This window comes from Myotis davidii, unplaced genomic scaffold (assembly GCF_000327345.1).
Source record: "Myotis davidii unplaced genomic scaffold, ASM32734v1 scaffold770, whole genome shotgun sequence".
NCBI lineage: Eukaryota > Metazoa > Chordata > Mammalia > Chiroptera > Vespertilionidae > Myotis > Myotis davidii.
The window spans coordinates 70,397-86,324 of NW_006282187.1; the positions used below are offsets into that span (position 1 = coordinate 70,397).

Genomic DNA, 15,928 nt, shown 5'->3' on the forward strand with positions numbered 1-15,928 from the left:
CTCTCTTCCTTTCTCTTTGAAGTAGAAAGAATATATATGTATATATATGTGTGTGTGTGTGTGTGTGTGTGTGTGTGTGAAAAATTTCAACTGCACTGAAAAGTTGAAAGAATTGAAAAATGGAAACACTGCTTACCACTTGGAACCTAAAATTAACATTTTGCTGTGCTTTATCCATCCCTTCCCCTCCTCCTCCCCTTTCTCCTCTATCCCTCCCTCTTTCCAGCTAATATTTTAGATGTACTTCAGAATTGCAGGCATCAGCACACTCCATCTGTAAGCACTTCAGCGTGTGTATCATTAACTAGAGTTTGATATATTTCAACATGTTTTTGCAGTGTTCTACTCTGATCAGCTATTAACTCTAGAATTCTTAGCCTTTCCCAACCTAATATTGGTGGTAAAAGTCTGAGATACTGTAAAATCTGAAAGTTCTTTATCTTTTAAACATATTTATTTTATTTTAAGAGCTCATTTTTAAATATGTTTTTATTGATTTTTAGAGAGAGAGGAAGGGAGAGGGATAGAGAGATAGAAACATCAATGAGAGAGGAACATCTTCGATCAGCTGCCTCCTACATGGCCCCTACTGGGGACTGAGCCCACAACCCGGGTATGTGCCCTGACCAGGAATCTAACCGGTGACCTCTTGGTTCCTAGGTCAATTCTCAACTGCTGAGTCACACCAGCCATACACTTTCTAAAGTATATGATTGTCTAATCACTATGCTGTACACCTGAAATTAATATAAAATAATGTTGAATATAAACTGTAATTGAAAAAATAAAAATTTTTTAAAAAGGGAGTCAAATTGATGCTTAGCAGACAAGTACTCCTTGAAGCCCTTTAAATCTGCTCTGGCTTTCCTCCTTTGACATGTAAGTACTTTTAATTTTCCATAGAGTTGTAGAAGAAGAATAATTACATTCATGAGTATGAGTATTTATTAAATGAAAGGTGACTAAAAATAGTAACACTTTCTCAGTGTGTGCTTAGTGAACTTTTCTGGAACAGAGGCAACAATTGAAACTACTTTTAAATAATGGTTCTTGAGCTTTTGAAGTGAACCTGTTATATTACTTCTTTTTTAAGATTTTTTTATTGATTTTTAGAGAGAGAAACATCAATATGATAGTAAAACATCAATCAGCTGCCTCCTGCATGCCCCCTCCCTGGGATCAAGCCCACAACCTGGGTATGTGCCCTGATCGAGAATTGAGCCAGCAACCTTTTGGTCCATAGGACAACACCCAACCAACTGAGCCACATTGGCCAGGGCTGACCTCTCCTTTTTCATAAACGATGTCTCTTTTGTTGTTGCTGTTAACCCTTACCAGAGGATATTTCTTCCATTGATTTTTAGAGAGTGTGGAAGGGAGGGAGGGAATGAGGGAGGGAGGAGAGAGAGAGAGAGAGAGATGGATGGGAGAGAAACATATCGATTGGTTGCCTTCTGCATGCGCTGTGACCCAGCCAGGGATCAAACCTACAACCCAAGTATGTGCCTTTGACTGGGAATTGAACGCAAGACCCTTTAGTTCACAGACTAACGCTATAATCACTGAGCCCAAATCAGCCAAGGCAACAATGTTTTATAACAAGATAAGTTTGTAAAAAGTTACTATATTAATTTAACTGTGATTGAAATTTTAATCAGTTATGTTTTCTTATTTTTAAAACTTACCCCTTTTTTCCAGAAGTATAGCTTTGAATTTTAAAAAAAATATTTTTCAAATATTATTAAAAAATAAAATTTAGATTTATTATCATTCAGCTATGACAAAGCCAACAGATCAGGAGAGGACTGCCACTGAGAAGACAGAAGCAGGAGGCAGGGCACACCATGCAGGGCCACTCAGGGAGGCACAAGGGTCAGTCAGGAGGCAGAGGGAGCCAGGGGAAAATGCAGGCAAGTACTTCTACTGTGGTTTCTGAACGAAGGAATGGGCAAGGCAGGGTAAGCAGGCCTGTGTTGGGCTAGTTTGAATAATTTCAGCCTGCTTTGGGGCATAGGGGTGGCCTGTGGTGATCAGGACACATAGTAGCCCTGAGTGTGAGAGCCTGGTAATGGAGAGGTGGTGGGTTTGTAGGTTCTGGATTCACTGATTTGCACATGAAAGATGCACTAATAGGTGAGTCCTTCACTATCTCTAGGAATTAGCTAGGCCTGGGAGGGACAGGCCCTCGAGAGTCAGCCAGGACCTCGCTGTCAAAGCATCAGAAACCCAGGTTTCATAAAGCTTCTCATCGGCTGAGTACTCCCAGCCACCTGCTCACCCTCTCTGACCCTCATCCATAAAACATGATTCTTCACAAAACCTGCCCTTCATGGGTGGTACAAGACTCAGTGAGCTAATCCATATGCTTCTCAGCCCAATAAAGGGCACAGATTGAGACAAACAAATGTAGCCTCTGCAGTGACCCAGGGAGATGGACCATAGCTCAGAGAGGTTAGGGCTCTGGCCGAGGTCACTCGGCAAGAACAATTAGATCAAATCCCTGGTGACCTCTGGAATCCCTGAGAAGAGGTGCCAGGCTCCCCAGCAGCTACCTGCTCCCAAAGAGTCACTGAAGCCCAGGGACCAGGGTGGGCGATGCCTGCAGCCCAGAACTGCCTCTACCTGCCCTCCCTACCTAGGCTCCTGGAAGCCGACTCCAAATCAATGCGCTCCATGAATGGCTCCCGGCGGAACAGCGGCTCCTCTCTCGTATCCAGCTCCTCCGCCTCCTCTAACCTGAGCCACCTGGAGGAGGACACATGGATCCTATGGGGCCGAATCGCCAATGAGTGGGAAGAGTGGCGGCGTAGGAAGGAAAAGCTGCTTAAGGTGGCAGGGATGGTGGAGGTGGGTGGGCGGTGGGAGGGCCAGCAGGGACAGACAGCAGGTCACACTCCACCAGCACCAGGGCCCCAGCACCGGCAAAGGGACAGAAGTGTAGTTGTGCAGGCACTTTCAGGGGGCCTTGCCAGGGCAGGGGGAGGGAGGGAAGAGAGTGTGAATGGGGCTGGCCAGGTAAGTAGCTGTCACACTGATGTCTCAGGCACCTATTTGTTTCCTGCCCCACTATGTTCTGTGACAAACTGGGGGAAGTACATTAAGCAGTGTGGACTCCGTCTGCAGTGCAAAGGCTCTGCAGAGCTCTGAACCACATCATGGCATAGGCAAGCCCCATCTTGGGGGCTAGACTAGGTAACCCTGGGGAGACCGCACTGGGACAGCATCCAGTCTGGCCTCCTGCTGCCCACCCTGTCCCCAGGAGCTTATCCACAAGGGCATCCCGCACCACTTCCGGGCCATTGTGTGGCAGCTCCTGTGCAGCGCTACAAACATGCCAGTCAAGAACCAGTACTCAGAGCTGCTCAAGATGTCCTCGCCGTGCGAGAAGCTGATCCGCAGGGACATCGCCCGCACCTACCCCGAGCACGAGTTCTTCAAGGGCCAGGACAGCCTAGGCCAGGAGGTCCTCTTCAATGTCATGAAGGTGAGGCCCCCACTGCTGAGGACCCCCCAACCCTACATGAAGAAGCACTGTCCACATTGGCCTGCTGTCACTGAGCCTGGCAGGACGCTGCCCTGACACTCACGTTCCCTTACAGGCATACTCTCTGGTGGACCGGGAGGTGGGCTACTGCCAGGGCAGTGCCTTCATCGTGGGCCTGCTCCTGATGCAGGTAGGTGGCCTGGGGCCAGGCTATGGCAGGACCCAGCCCATCTAAGCTGTGCTTCCAGGAGGTGGACAAAGCAGAATGTAACCCCCTATCCAGTGCTCCACTGTCAGAGCCCACCCCTGCGTCCCACTGTGACCTCTGAGAGTCCCCAGGCCAAGCCCCAGTGGGTGAGCACAGAGGGGCTGGCTGCCTGTTCTGTCCACTGTACTGTCCAGGGTCTAGAGGGGAAGGCTGTCCTCCTCGGTCACCTCCCAGGGTTGGACAGGGAATCCCAACAGGGAGCTTAAGTTAGCCAGTGTGGAGTTCGTGGGGCTGGGGTTTTGTCCAGAGAATTCAGCAGGCTTAGGAAGAGGAGAACAGAGACACTGAGAGTGGACCAGCTGGTGTCCCAACCATGGGCTCTGGAGGTGGCCAGACCTGGGGATCAAGTACCTGCCAGGTGGCCTTTGGTAGGTGACTTCAGTCTCAGGAGGTTTTCCATCAGTAAACAAGAGTGACCAGAGGTTCATTGTGAGAGTTCAGACAACCCACACAGTCCACGTTCATTAAACTTAAATAGAGCAGAAACAGGCCTAGCACAGTATTCCAGGTCCAAAAGAAGAGCAGTAAGCGTCCCCTTCCCACCCTGCCCACACTCAGCCCCCTGCCCACCTGCCCATCCCTCAGATGCCGGAGGAAGAGGCTTTCTGTGTGTTTGTGCGGCTGATGCAGGAGTATCGCCTTCGGGAGCTCTTCAAGCCCAGCATGGCTGAGCTGGGGCTCTGCATCTACCAGTTTGAGTACATGCTGCAGGTGAGTAGGGCCGGGGTGGCCCATCACCACCCACTCCTCTGCAGCCCACAGCCATCCCAGTGGGTCTATTTAACTGAAAATTCCAGGGCTGAGAAATCATATCCAGAGGTCCCAGCTCAGAAAGGGGCTCTAGTCCCCAGGGAGCCATGTGGCATTGCCCCCAAGCACACTTCCAGGGATAGGACAGAGCCAGGCATTTATAGTGGGGGCTCCTGAGAGCTCTGGGCTTCCAGAGTCCAAGGGCAGAGGGGTCAAGGTAGCTTTTGCCAGACACACCCATAACGCCCTCACTGTCTGCTCCCAGCGTGATATGGCAGAAGGAGGGAAAGTGTTGTCTGCCTGCCTTTGATGATTACAGGAGAGCCGCAGACCTTTCTGTTTATAAATAGCAGTCCCCACAGGGCACAGGGGCCACTCTTGGCTGGCAGACACTTTCCCTGTGCATACAAGAGAAGAACACACAGACACACACACACGCGCACGCACACACACACACACACACACACACACACACACACACACGGCCTGCTCCAGAAGTCTGTCACAGGTGGGGCTGTGAAACTGCACAGCAGGTGGGGGTGAGGGTTGAAGGGGAAATGGGAGGTAGGCCCTGGGATAAGCCTGGTCATAAAAGCCCCATTCCTCAGGCCCGGAAAACCGGGAGGTGCTGTTGGTCAAGAGGACCTGGTAGTGCCAACAAGCAAGGGCCCAGGGCCTGCAGAGAAGTGGCCCTGCCCAGGCTGGGTAGCTGAGAGCCCCTATAACAGAGTAGCCAGACAGTGCCAGGGAGCTCCTGGGTCTGCAAGGAAGCCTAGGGCAAGTTGCGGGAAGGGGTACCAGAGGCCCTTCTTCCAGTAAATGACATCAAGGGCGTCCTAATACTTTCTCCAGCTTATTTCCCCAGTTTCTGTCACTTTTCAGCAATCTGAAGTTCAGGCCAATCAGACCGGCATCCCCTGAGCATTGCTGGGCACAGAGCATCATGAGGGGGCAGTGGGGAGACACAACGACTGGCAAGTCAAGGAATACAGGTTGACCAGCAGTAGGTTTACACTGTGCCCCAACGCTCACTCTCTGAGTGACCGTGAGCAGTTAAGTAAACCCACCCCAAGCCTCAGAAGCTCCCTGTCAGGCTGATCATGAGGATCCTATGAGCAAAAAGGAGAGCAGATGGGCCACTTCCTACCCAAGGTGCACATCCTGCACCCATGAGCTGCTGCTATTCCTGTCACCCCTGCCTGTGTCCCCACCTCATGCTACTCAGAGTTCTGGAATATTTCAGCCTCACCCAAACACAGTGCTGAGGGCACACAGAGGAAGGGACCCAAGGGCAGACCAGAGAAGGCTTCCTGGAGGCAGAAGCACCGAGACAGCACTTCCAGGTGGAAGGAGCCTGTGGGCATGGACAGCTGTGCCTGGTGCCCTCAGGCTCCTTCTCAGTGCTGGGCCTCCTCCTCTGACCCCTCAGGAGCAGCTCCCGGACCTGAACACTCACTTCCGCTCCCAGAGCTTCCACACGTCCATGTACGCCTCGTCCTGGTTCCTCACACTCTTCCTGACCACCTTCCCACTGCCTGTCGCCACTCGTGTCTTCGACATTTTCATGTATGAGGTCAGGACCCCTTCACCCTCTTGCTCTCCCAGAGGCCCCACACTGGAAATAAATTTCAACCAAGGAAGGGCCAGGGTTTGGGGAGGGATCGGAGAAGCACTGTCCCCACTGCCTTTGCAGGGCCTGGAGATCGTGTTCCGGGTAGGCCTCGCCCTGCTGCAGGTGAACCAGGTGGAGCTGATGCAGCTGGACATGGAGGGCATGTCCCAGGTGGGCCAGGGGCCCAGGAAGGGTGGGATTGCCCCCCACCCAGGGTAGGTGAAGTGAGACGCTTGGAGTTCCTGAGCAGCCTGATCCTTTTCTATCCCCTGTGCCCCCTGAGGCCTCCCTGGAGAACCAGGCTGGGCACTAAGGAGCTCCAGGCTCTGCCAGACACAGTCCAGGGCCAGCAGCTTGGCAGTGGGGAGAGAGGAAGGCCCAGGCCCTGGCTCTGGGAGGTTTCACCCCCTGCTTTCTCTTGCCCCCAGCTTTGTGTCCCCCAAAATCTTTGTGGTGAATAATTATACTAGCCAAACCACGGGGCCTTGGGTGTGGTTTTTGGCCTAGGAACTGGGCCAGGTGAGGACAAAGGAGGGAGTGAGGGGTCTGGGCAGCCTCACTGGCCTATCCAACCCTGGCTTCCCTGCTTCTCACTGCCATGTCCCCACCATGCAGGCTCCTGCCCCCTCCCAGTGTCCTCCAGCTGGTACTTCAGAGAAGAATACACAAAGGCCACAGTTGTGTCCACAGACACGAATGTTCATTGTCTGCAGCTGCTAGAGCGGGCCAGCTGGGCTGGGGAGCAGGAGCCAGCCTGGCCCCAACCAATAGCAAGCTGTGTCCACCAGTGGCTCACACTTAACCCTTTATAGAGGCCCCAGGCGAGCAGACCCATGAGGGGTCTTCCCTCCAGGTTGCTCCTGGCTGTCCCAATTCTACAACCTTTTCAGTATCCTCTCACCGCCCTGAGTGCAGCACGCCTCCCCCTTCCTCTAAGAAGGTGCCCTGTGCTCAGACCCTACCTCAACCCACTCCCAGGCCTTTGCCCTCAGGAGCTCCTGCAGCCTGCTTTTCCCCTGCAAACTGAAGTCCTGGCTGCTGGCAGCTTCTCTCCAGATGCCTTCTCACACTCACTCACTTGCTCCACAATGATGGAGCACCCACAACAGGCAGGCCAGGCACTGCACTGGGTACATGGTGACATCCAGGCAGATCTGCTTCTGCCCTCCCTCCCTCCTCCAGGGCAATGAGCACAGCAGGCACAGAGGGGCTCAGGCGCCCCCCTACACACCCTTATAATCAGTGACTGCCTGTGTTCCCACAGTACTTCCAAAAGGTGATACCCCATCAGTTCGACAGCTGCCCAGATAAGCTGATCCTCAAGGCTTACCAGGTCAAGTACAACCCTAAGAAGATGAAGAGGTCAGTACCCAGCAGCCAGGGCGCTGGTGGAAAAGAGGTCCCTGGTGGTGGGATAGTCACCGTGTCAGCCTTCTCCTCTGCAGGCTCGAGAAGGAATACGCAGCCATGAAGAGTAAAGAGATGGAGGAGCAGATCGAAATCAAAGTGAGTTCCTAGGGAAGGGGGACAGGGGCCCTTGGGAGCTTCCATCCCAAGTGGGTGGCCACTAGGGGGCAGCCCTGCCCAGCACATGAGGCACACCAGACTGCCCTTCTGAGGGGTTGACTCTCTGTGTGAGGGAGGGCTCACCTGGAACTGGGGACACAGAGGTGGACAAGGTGGACCTGGCCTTGTGGGGCTCCCATTGCAGTGAGAAGACAGTCAGTGAACTAATTAGTATAGAGTATGAACTCTAGAAAAAACTCTGGATAAAATGTGTAGGGGAGATTGCTGCAGGTCCAGGGAACTGAGTGCTAAAGGCCCAAGCAGCCGCAGGCCTGAGGGGCTAGAGGAACGTCAGGAATGCTGCCCTCAGTGGTGGGAGCCCCGAGGTAGGAGGGGGCCATATGCAGGGAGGATAGGCCAGTGTACTGCACTCATGGCCCCTGGCTCCCCCTGGTGCCTGGCCAGCCAGCCCTACTAGGTTTGGGGGTACAATTCTGTCACCAACTCCAATATGTGAGGTTTTTCCCCACACCACCAAGCAATTTTCCAATGCCAGCTGGGTATCCTACAATTCAGCTCAATTCTGACACCATCTACTTGGAGATGGTGTCAGATCCCACAGGTTAAGGGCATTGTCTCACAAGACTGCCACTCCCCCCTTCAGAAGCCAGTCTCAAGTCCAGATTGTCACCTATTCTTCTGGCCAGCTGGCTGTAGATCATAGGTTCCTGTGATTCCCTTCTCGGGTTCGATTAATTTGCTAGAGTGGCTCACAGAATTCAGAGAAATATTACTACTAGATCACTGGTTTGTTATAAAGGATTTAGCTCAAGAACAGCCAGATGGAAGAGATGCATAGGAACAGGTTTGGGGACAGGGCACAGAGCTCCCTGCCCTTTCCATTTATACCACACTCACAGAACCTCCAACCATTCATCAACCTGGAAGCTCTCCAAACCCATACTGTGGGGTTTTATGGGATTTCATTACACAGGCATGATTGTTTACATAATTTGCCATCAGCAATTTATTCAAACCTCCAACCCATCTCTTCTCCCTAGAGATCTGGGGATAGGACTGAAAGTTCCAACTCTCTGACACATGGTTCGGTTCCCTGGGAACCAGCCCCCATCCTTAGGTGGCCAAGGGACTTTCCAAAAGTCCTCATTAACATAACAAAGGACACCTTTTTCTCTCTCTCCTCACTTAGAAAATTCCCAGGGTGCTCTGTGCAGGACTGCTTGGAAGACCAAATATATATTTTTTACTATAAATCATATCACAAGGGGTTTTTTGAGTGTGCAGAGTCTCTGAACCCAGTCTTCCCTCCTCTCCCCCTGCTTTCATCCCTCCACACATGATTTTAGTTATTCATTCAACAAAAATTTATTGAGCACCTACTTTGTGCCAATCACAGCAGAGAGTGAGGGTCCTCAGTCCAGTGGGGGTAGGGGGACAGACATAAACACAAACCCCAACACAGCCTGGCTCTGTCCTCTGTCTAAAGACTGGCAGACTACCACAGTGGCTGAGACTGGAGTCCCGCAGACCAGGGTTCAAATGCCAGCTCTACCACAGACCAGCTGTGTGCCCCGGGAAAATGAATTCACCTCTCTGATCCTCTCAGTGTCCCCGTCTGCAAAATGGAAATGATACTTACTCTACTGTTCAATTTATTATTATCACCACCACCACCACTATCATCATCATCCCCTCATCCCCACGTCCTCTAGAAGGCAAAGGCAAAACCTAGATTAGAATCCAGTCCTGCCACCCATTCCTGAGTGGGAAAGAGAGCATCATTGTTCTGTCCCTGGTTGTAGGATTTCCAGAAATAGTTTTGTGTCTTGAATTTTTTAGCATCTCTGTTTCTCAGAAGTGGCACCCTGACTGATGCACTAGTCCAAGCTGTGTGTGTGTGTGTATGTGTGTGTGTGTGTATGTGTGTGTGTGTGTGTGTGTGTGTGTGTGGTGTCTTACTCATACACAGACAAGGCCTGCTCCCATCTGGTGACTATGAGGGCTCAGCATTAGGTAGGTATACAGCAGACCATTGGACCACATGTTCTTGGAAATTTCCCATGAGAGGAGGTATTAAAGGATTCAGGCAGGTGCCTTCTCTCTTAGCCCTGTCCTTTTCTCTTTCACCTTTAGCCTGTTTTAAAATATACCTGGGATTTGTTTTAACTGCCTTTGAAAGAAGAGTTTATTACAGTTTCAAAGAGGCAGGGCACACCAGGCCATGAAAGGCCATATGGGGAAGCATCAGGGTTGATCAGGAGGCAGAGAGATCAAGGGGGAAAATAGGGGCCAGAGGCTTTATTGTGGTTTTCAAGCAAAGGAATGGGCAAAGCAGGGTGGGCAAGTTTGAGCAAGTTTAGGATTGACTAGTTTGAATAATTTCAGGGGCTATAGGAGTGGTCCCTAGCTGTCCTGTGACAATTTCGGGAGGGAAATATTGGCTTATATGTGAGAATTAGATAAGAAAGGTGTGTGTGTGGAGAGGTGGGAAGGGGGCACACTGTGGATTGGCTGGTTTGCCTTGTCAAGCAGGTTGTTTACTATCTGTAGGAATTAGCTAAATCCTGGGAGGGGCAGTCTCTCCAGGATTAGCAAGGCCTCAGGATGTCCAAGCATCAAAAATACAGAAAAAAAAAAATGTTAAGCTCTTACTAGTACATAGCCCCCCAAGTTTTTGCACTCGCTCTCTCTCTCTCTCTCTCTCTCTCTCTCACACACACACACACACACACACACACACACACATACACTTTCCCTTTGGAGTAAGCAGGAGAGAGGTGAGTTGTCTGCAGGGCACATTCAGCTCCTCCAAGGATGGCTGTGTTTATGCCAAAGAAATCCAAAGGTCATGGATCAAGACTCTGGGTTCCAGATCACTTTGAGGGACAGAGACCTGCCCTCTGAAACAGCTTGGGAGGCTCAGGCAAAACACTGCCTCATTCCAACTCAGTTTCCCCATCCATCATATAAATCAAAGGTCATCAATCAAATCTGCCATCTCTCCGAGCAGTTGCTTCATAGGAAAACCTAAAACCACAAATATCTGACCAGAATCCACGAGCACAGGATGGAAGACAAAAGCAAGGGAGATGGCCTTCCCCCTGGCTGGGGGGAAGTAACGATTGTTGGGCACAGCTAGCTGGCTGTCAGTGGGTCACAAAGATGTAGTTGTCGAGCTGAAGGAAGTATGGGTGTTCAGCAAGATCTCCTACCCTGGACCCAAATTCTGAGAGGAGTTTGTCAACTGAAAATTGAACTCTGAGGCTGGAAGCAAAGCAGTGAAGGATGGGGCCTGTCTGATAGCAGCTTCCCCCAAAATGCAGAAGCCTTTGCCCTGTGGGAAGTGGACAGGCCTGAGCATGGAGTACTAGCAGATTCCCAAGGAGGGCATGGGTACAGACCACCCAGCTCACACACATTGTGTAACCACAAAAGTGCTCGCATTATTTTTACTGAACTAAGGCTTATTTAAAAAAAAAATCTGCCCAACTGGCATGGCTCAGTGGTTGAGCATCAACCTATGAACCAGGAGGTTACAGTTCGATTCCTAGTTAGGGCACATGCCCAGGTTGTGGACTCAATCCCCATTGCGGGAGCGTGCAGGAGACAGCCAATCAGTGATTCTCTCTCATCATTGATGTTTCTATCTCTCTCTCCCTCTCCCTTTCTGAATCAGTAAAAATATATTTTTTAAAAAATTTAATGGGCCGTTCTGAATGGGAATTGGCCCTGTTTTTTGGGATCACTGACCCAAAATGTAAGCCTCTAGCTCTGTCCTTCTAGGAGTTGGCCTGGCCCCTTGGGGGATAGACCTCTGTATAGAAGTGGAAGGCAGGATCTGATATGCTCTCCCCTCTCCCCACATAGAGGCTTCGAACAGAGAACCGACTTCTGAAACAGCGGATTGAGACCCTGGAGAAGGTGAGGGGTATGCCACCTGCCTGTCAGACACTGAACTCTCCAGGCTCCAAGCAGGACCCAACAGCCAGAGGGCCAGCAAGCCTCCTGCCCTAGGCCTTACCATGAACCCCACTGATATTTGAGCTGCCATATAATTTGACCGTGGGGAAAATTAGCTTGGAGCTGGAGGTTGAGTGATAACCTAGTTAAGTGCAATCACCACAACCCATTTGTGTCCGGTGCCCTCCAGGGCTGTCTGGGTGGAGAGGAGGAGGTAGAACTGCTATTTTGACTGAGGTGCCTGGAACTGGGCCACAAGACACCCCACCCTGTAATTTGAAAGCCCTGCCCTCAAAAGGAAGGAGATGGGAGTGAAGGAATAGGGGGTGGTCTTGCCACTGGATCCATGATGGGGTGCCACAACCTTGACCATGGCCCCAATCTTGTTTTTAAAAATGAAAGTAGAGTTGGAGGCCCCTCTTTCTGCTCTACCTTCATTTTCACTTGACCCTGCATGGACCACAGGTTGTCCACGGGATTTTATTGCCCTTGCCCCAAAGCCTCCATTCTTGTTCAGCCTCCAAATCAAAGTTGCTGAGTTTTCCCAGTTGGCCTTAGTTGGCCCCAGTCATGAGCCCAGCTGACTTCCCACTCAGCTCACATACAGACCCCTCTCCTGGAAGGAACTGGCTTTGGCTTTGGTCTTCCTCCAGGTCCTGTCATGCTGGTTTTCTGGTTCTCAGGTTTCACTCCTGTCTCCCCTGCTTCTAGACATAGTTCACTGTGTTAGTGACAAGTGGTTCTTGTCTGTCTCTCCCCCTCTCCTGTCCCGCACCTTCTGCTCTGCCTCCTCCCCCTGTTGCTGGGAACTCCCTCGCCGGGTAGGAGAGTGCTGCTCTGGCTGATAGGTTAATCCAGGTACTGTAGCTTTTCTTCTGACTCTCCTGTTTCCTTCCTAGTCTCTACACATGACAGCCAATACTTCCTCCTCCCTGGTTGCTGCCATGGGTGAGGGGGACAGGCCTGGCACCATGCATGGGGGTGGCTGGGGACTGCTTCTCAGGAAAACAGAGGTTCCATCTAGAGGAGGTGGCTGTGCGTGTGCAAACGTGGCAACTGAGGGTATGTCTCTGTGTCTGTGAGTGTGTGTACACACACAGGGACACAAAGTTTCCTCCCTCCAGGAGATACAGGTGAGGACCTAGGAGGGCTCAGGGAACCTGAGGGTGCATCAACAGCAGGCCTTAGTGTGTGCATTGCTGAGCCTCCCGCACCCACACATATACACCATCCCTTCTGGCCTTTCACACTCTCTGCTTCCACCTGCAAGGCCTGCCGTCTTCTCTCATTCACCTGCTTCTGCTGCTGCCTTATCTTGAATGGCTTTATCTGGAAGCTTCTGCCTGCCACCTGGTGGCTCCAAGCATGGAATGGGGGGGGACCCACATTGGATGGGGTGAGGGGATGAGGCTGGGTGGGGTAGATAAGAACTGAGGAAGGCCAGGGGAAAGGCATATTCCACCTCCCAACCCTGCCCTGGGGAGCCAGGCCTCAGCTGCCCCACCCTCACCAGCAGAGCCTGAGCTCTGGTGTGCCATCACCCTGGATAAGGACTTGCTTCTCCTCCCCTGGGACAGAGGTCAACAGCCAGAAGTCAGGAGGGGACAAAGCTGTCAGCAGCCCCAGCCTGTGGCTCCGTCTTCATTTAAGCACCACAGAGCTTGGACCCCAGGTTGAGAACCGGTGTCTTCCTCCAGGGTCCGCCTGGTGTCCTGTACCTGCCTACCCCTCACCCTTGTTCCGAGGTCCCGTGGGCGCCCCATCCCAGACTCTGAGTGAAGGAGGCCTCACCCCTCTCCCACTATTCCTCTGCCCTCCTTGGGACTCCTCTAAGGTGGGCCTGAGGCAGGGCCTGGCGTGTGACCAGAGGGTCATGCCCTATCCTCCATCGGCTCAGGGACAGGTGACACGGGCGCAGGAGGCCGAGGAAAATTATGTCATCAAGCGGGAGCTGGCGGTGGTGCGGCAGCAGTGCAGCTCAGCAGCAGAAGACCTGCAGAAAGCGCAGAGCACCATCCGGCAGCTGCAGGAGCAGCAGGTACCAGCAGGCCACCGTGGTGAGGCCACACTCCAACCCTCCGCTTGGGTGGGGAGAGCACCCAGAGCTCAGTGCATACTCTCCCCCAGCCCCTCAACAATCAATCCCTGTCCTGAGGGAGAATACGGTTTCCATGTTCCACCACCCTCGGGGGTGCTTGGCAGGGCCCTCTTCCTGGCACAGGCATTCAACCTTGACTGATGGGCCTGTGATTCCTTGGTGTCTCCCCAAGGTCTTTGGAGATATTGGGCTTCCCCAGGGGTCAACCATGAAGGTTAGGAGCTAGGATGAGGGACAAGGGAGGGGGCTCCCTTCTCCAGTACCCAGGACTTTGCCCTCTCAGAGGAGAGTCTGGTCTATGCCCACTACACTGAACTGGCAGGGTTGGCATGAGTGGGCAGTGCAAGTCTGTTATGGGGTCTTGAACTCAGTGGTGGGAAGGACTCAGAGGCTAGAGCACTGTGCAAAGATCTGCAGAACCTTCCTTCAGATTTACCCAGCAGGCTTCTTCCTTATCTATTGACCTGCCAACGGCTGCAGCCCCCAAGTTCAGAATGCACATGTGCACACATGCCCTGGACGGACAGAGAAAGATGCTGTAGGTTCCCTGAGCCCCTACACTACAATCCAGACCTGATCCCAACAAAGCCTGGCAGTGAAGTGGGCTCCCTGATTTGGAGAAACCTCAGGTGTCAAGAAACAATGGGTGGAGAGAAGGAGGGGTAGTTCCCTGGGAGGACCTCTCACCCAGGCCTGGAGACCTCGGCTCAGGCTTTAGTTCAGGAATTTAAGTTGATTCTTTGTCCCTGGAGACAGGGACAGGGAGCTTCGCCATTTCTCACCTGTGTCCACCTCCCACCCCTCACCTGCCAGTGCTGTGGCCCCCAACTTGCTCTGAAGCAGCTGGGCCAATGGGGAAACTGAGACTGGACTCATCCCACCACTGGCATGATGCCCTCTTTCAGGCTAAAGAGACACCTGCCACTCCTGAACTCTGACCTTTAGGGGATGCAGAGATGGGTGAGGCAGGTAGTGCCATAGACACTGGCCCTTGAGCACAATCTCCTTGGGTGTGAGCAGAGGGTCAGCCTGGCAGGGCTGGAGCTTAGTATGAGGACTGAAGCCCACCTGGGCCAAGGGAGGGCCACTGGCACCCATGGATGTCAGAGGCCCAAAGTGGTCGAGGGCAGCAAGCAGGCCTGGGTAGCTGGACAGGAGGCCAGTGGAGGGGGGTGGTGGTAGTAGAGGGCAGGGGCCACCCTCCAGAGAATGCCCTGCCAGGCCACCAGGGCAGTGAAATGGGGACCCAGCAAACTCTTTTCCCATCCTTTCCCATTTAGATATGGGGGAAGAGAGAGGAGAGAGGTGAAGAAAGAGGGCCCAGAGTGCCATAGCCCTGAGCCCCACCCTCTCCACACCCACCCCAGCAGTCCTGGGGACCAGCCATTAGCATCCCTCCGGGAGTATCCTGAGACCATGGAAGGTCCCCTTCAGTAGGTTCCCTCTGTGTGACTTTCTCAGGAAGGAGACTAGGCCTGGTCATCAGGGTCCCCATGATAGGGTTACACTCTCCTGCCATGAAGGCAGAAGGCACAGGAAGAGGATCCAGTTTTTCTCCTGATTTTTTACTCTACCCACAGCCTGAGCCCCCTCCCAGCCCTGGGGCTCTGGAGAGTAGGAGGCAAGTCCTGAGCTCACAGCCAGCTGGCAGGAAGGCTGCCCACCCTTCAGCTACAGCCTGGGAACTGATGCAGCTCTCCCTCTGTCCCCAGGGCAACCCTCGCCTCACCGAGGACTTTGTGGCCCACCTGGAGACTGAGCTGGAACAGTCAAGGCTGCGGGAGATGGAGACACTAGGGGCCCTACGGGAGATGCAGGACAAGGTTCTAGACATGGAGAAGGTGCAGCTGGGCAATCCGGTGTTTGGGAGGCTCTGGGGGAGGGAAGGTGGGGTGATGCATGCCCTTAAGGAGGTACATAATCAGTCCTGAACAAGGAAAAGGGGCTACCAGGGGAACCATGGGGAGTGTCCTGGGATCAGATCCTCCTGCTTCAGCAGTCCCAGGGAGCCCAAGATTGCTTCCCGCATGGTCTCTACGGGAGGGTCTGGGCAGATAGGAAGTGGGCCGCTCACCCCTAGGACCTTCCCAAGTCCTATAGGCACACACACACACATTAGGGCACGCCCACCATCATGCACCAGGTAGAGAAAGCAGTGTACTGGCTTTCATGGGCTTCCTGGACAGTCTGTCCTACCTGTGTGTCTCTCCATCCCACCCCACCCCACCC

At 52.7% G+C, this 15,928-nt stretch overlaps 1 protein-coding gene and 1 long non-coding RNA gene across 4 annotated transcripts in view; one reads left to right on the forward strand and one right to left on the reverse strand.

The window, feature by feature from the left end:
* Positions 1 to 15,928, forward strand: part of EVI5L (ecotropic viral integration site 5-like) — a 23,910-nt gene that overhangs the window by 3,161 nt on the left and 4,821 nt on the right. The window contains exons 2-14 of one of the 3 annotated variants that reach the window (XM_006752712.2): positions 804 to 879; positions 2,640 to 2,829; positions 3,260 to 3,484; positions 3,600 to 3,674; positions 4,338 to 4,463; positions 5,932 to 6,075; positions 6,196 to 6,285; positions 7,379 to 7,476; positions 7,560 to 7,620; positions 11,509 to 11,562; positions 12,427 to 12,459; positions 13,499 to 13,639; positions 15,412 to 15,540. In XM_006752712.2, the coding sequence (XP_006752775.1) occupies positions 878 to 879; positions 2,640 to 2,829; positions 3,260 to 3,484; positions 3,600 to 3,674; positions 4,338 to 4,463; positions 5,932 to 6,075; positions 6,196 to 6,285; positions 7,379 to 7,476; positions 7,560 to 7,620; positions 11,509 to 11,562; positions 12,427 to 12,459; positions 13,499 to 13,639; positions 15,412 to 15,540 (1,368 nt within the window). In that variant the 5' untranslated portion in view covers positions 804 to 877. The remainder of the gene's footprint in view (positions 1 to 803; positions 880 to 2,639; positions 2,830 to 3,259; positions 3,485 to 3,599; positions 3,675 to 4,337; positions 4,464 to 5,931; positions 6,076 to 6,195; positions 6,286 to 7,378; positions 7,477 to 7,559; positions 7,621 to 11,508; positions 11,563 to 12,426; positions 12,460 to 13,498; positions 13,640 to 15,411; positions 15,541 to 15,928) is intronic. The other 2 variants (XM_006752710.2, XM_006752711.2) reach the window with 2 other exon arrangements.
* Positions 7,143 to 15,928, reverse strand: part of LOC107184092 — a 15,340-nt gene continuing 6,554 nt past the window's right edge. The window contains exon 3 of the long non-coding RNA XR_001514920.1: positions 7,143 to 7,152. This is a non-coding gene — a long non-coding RNA (uncharacterized LOC107184092). The remainder of the gene's footprint in view (positions 7,153 to 15,928) is intronic.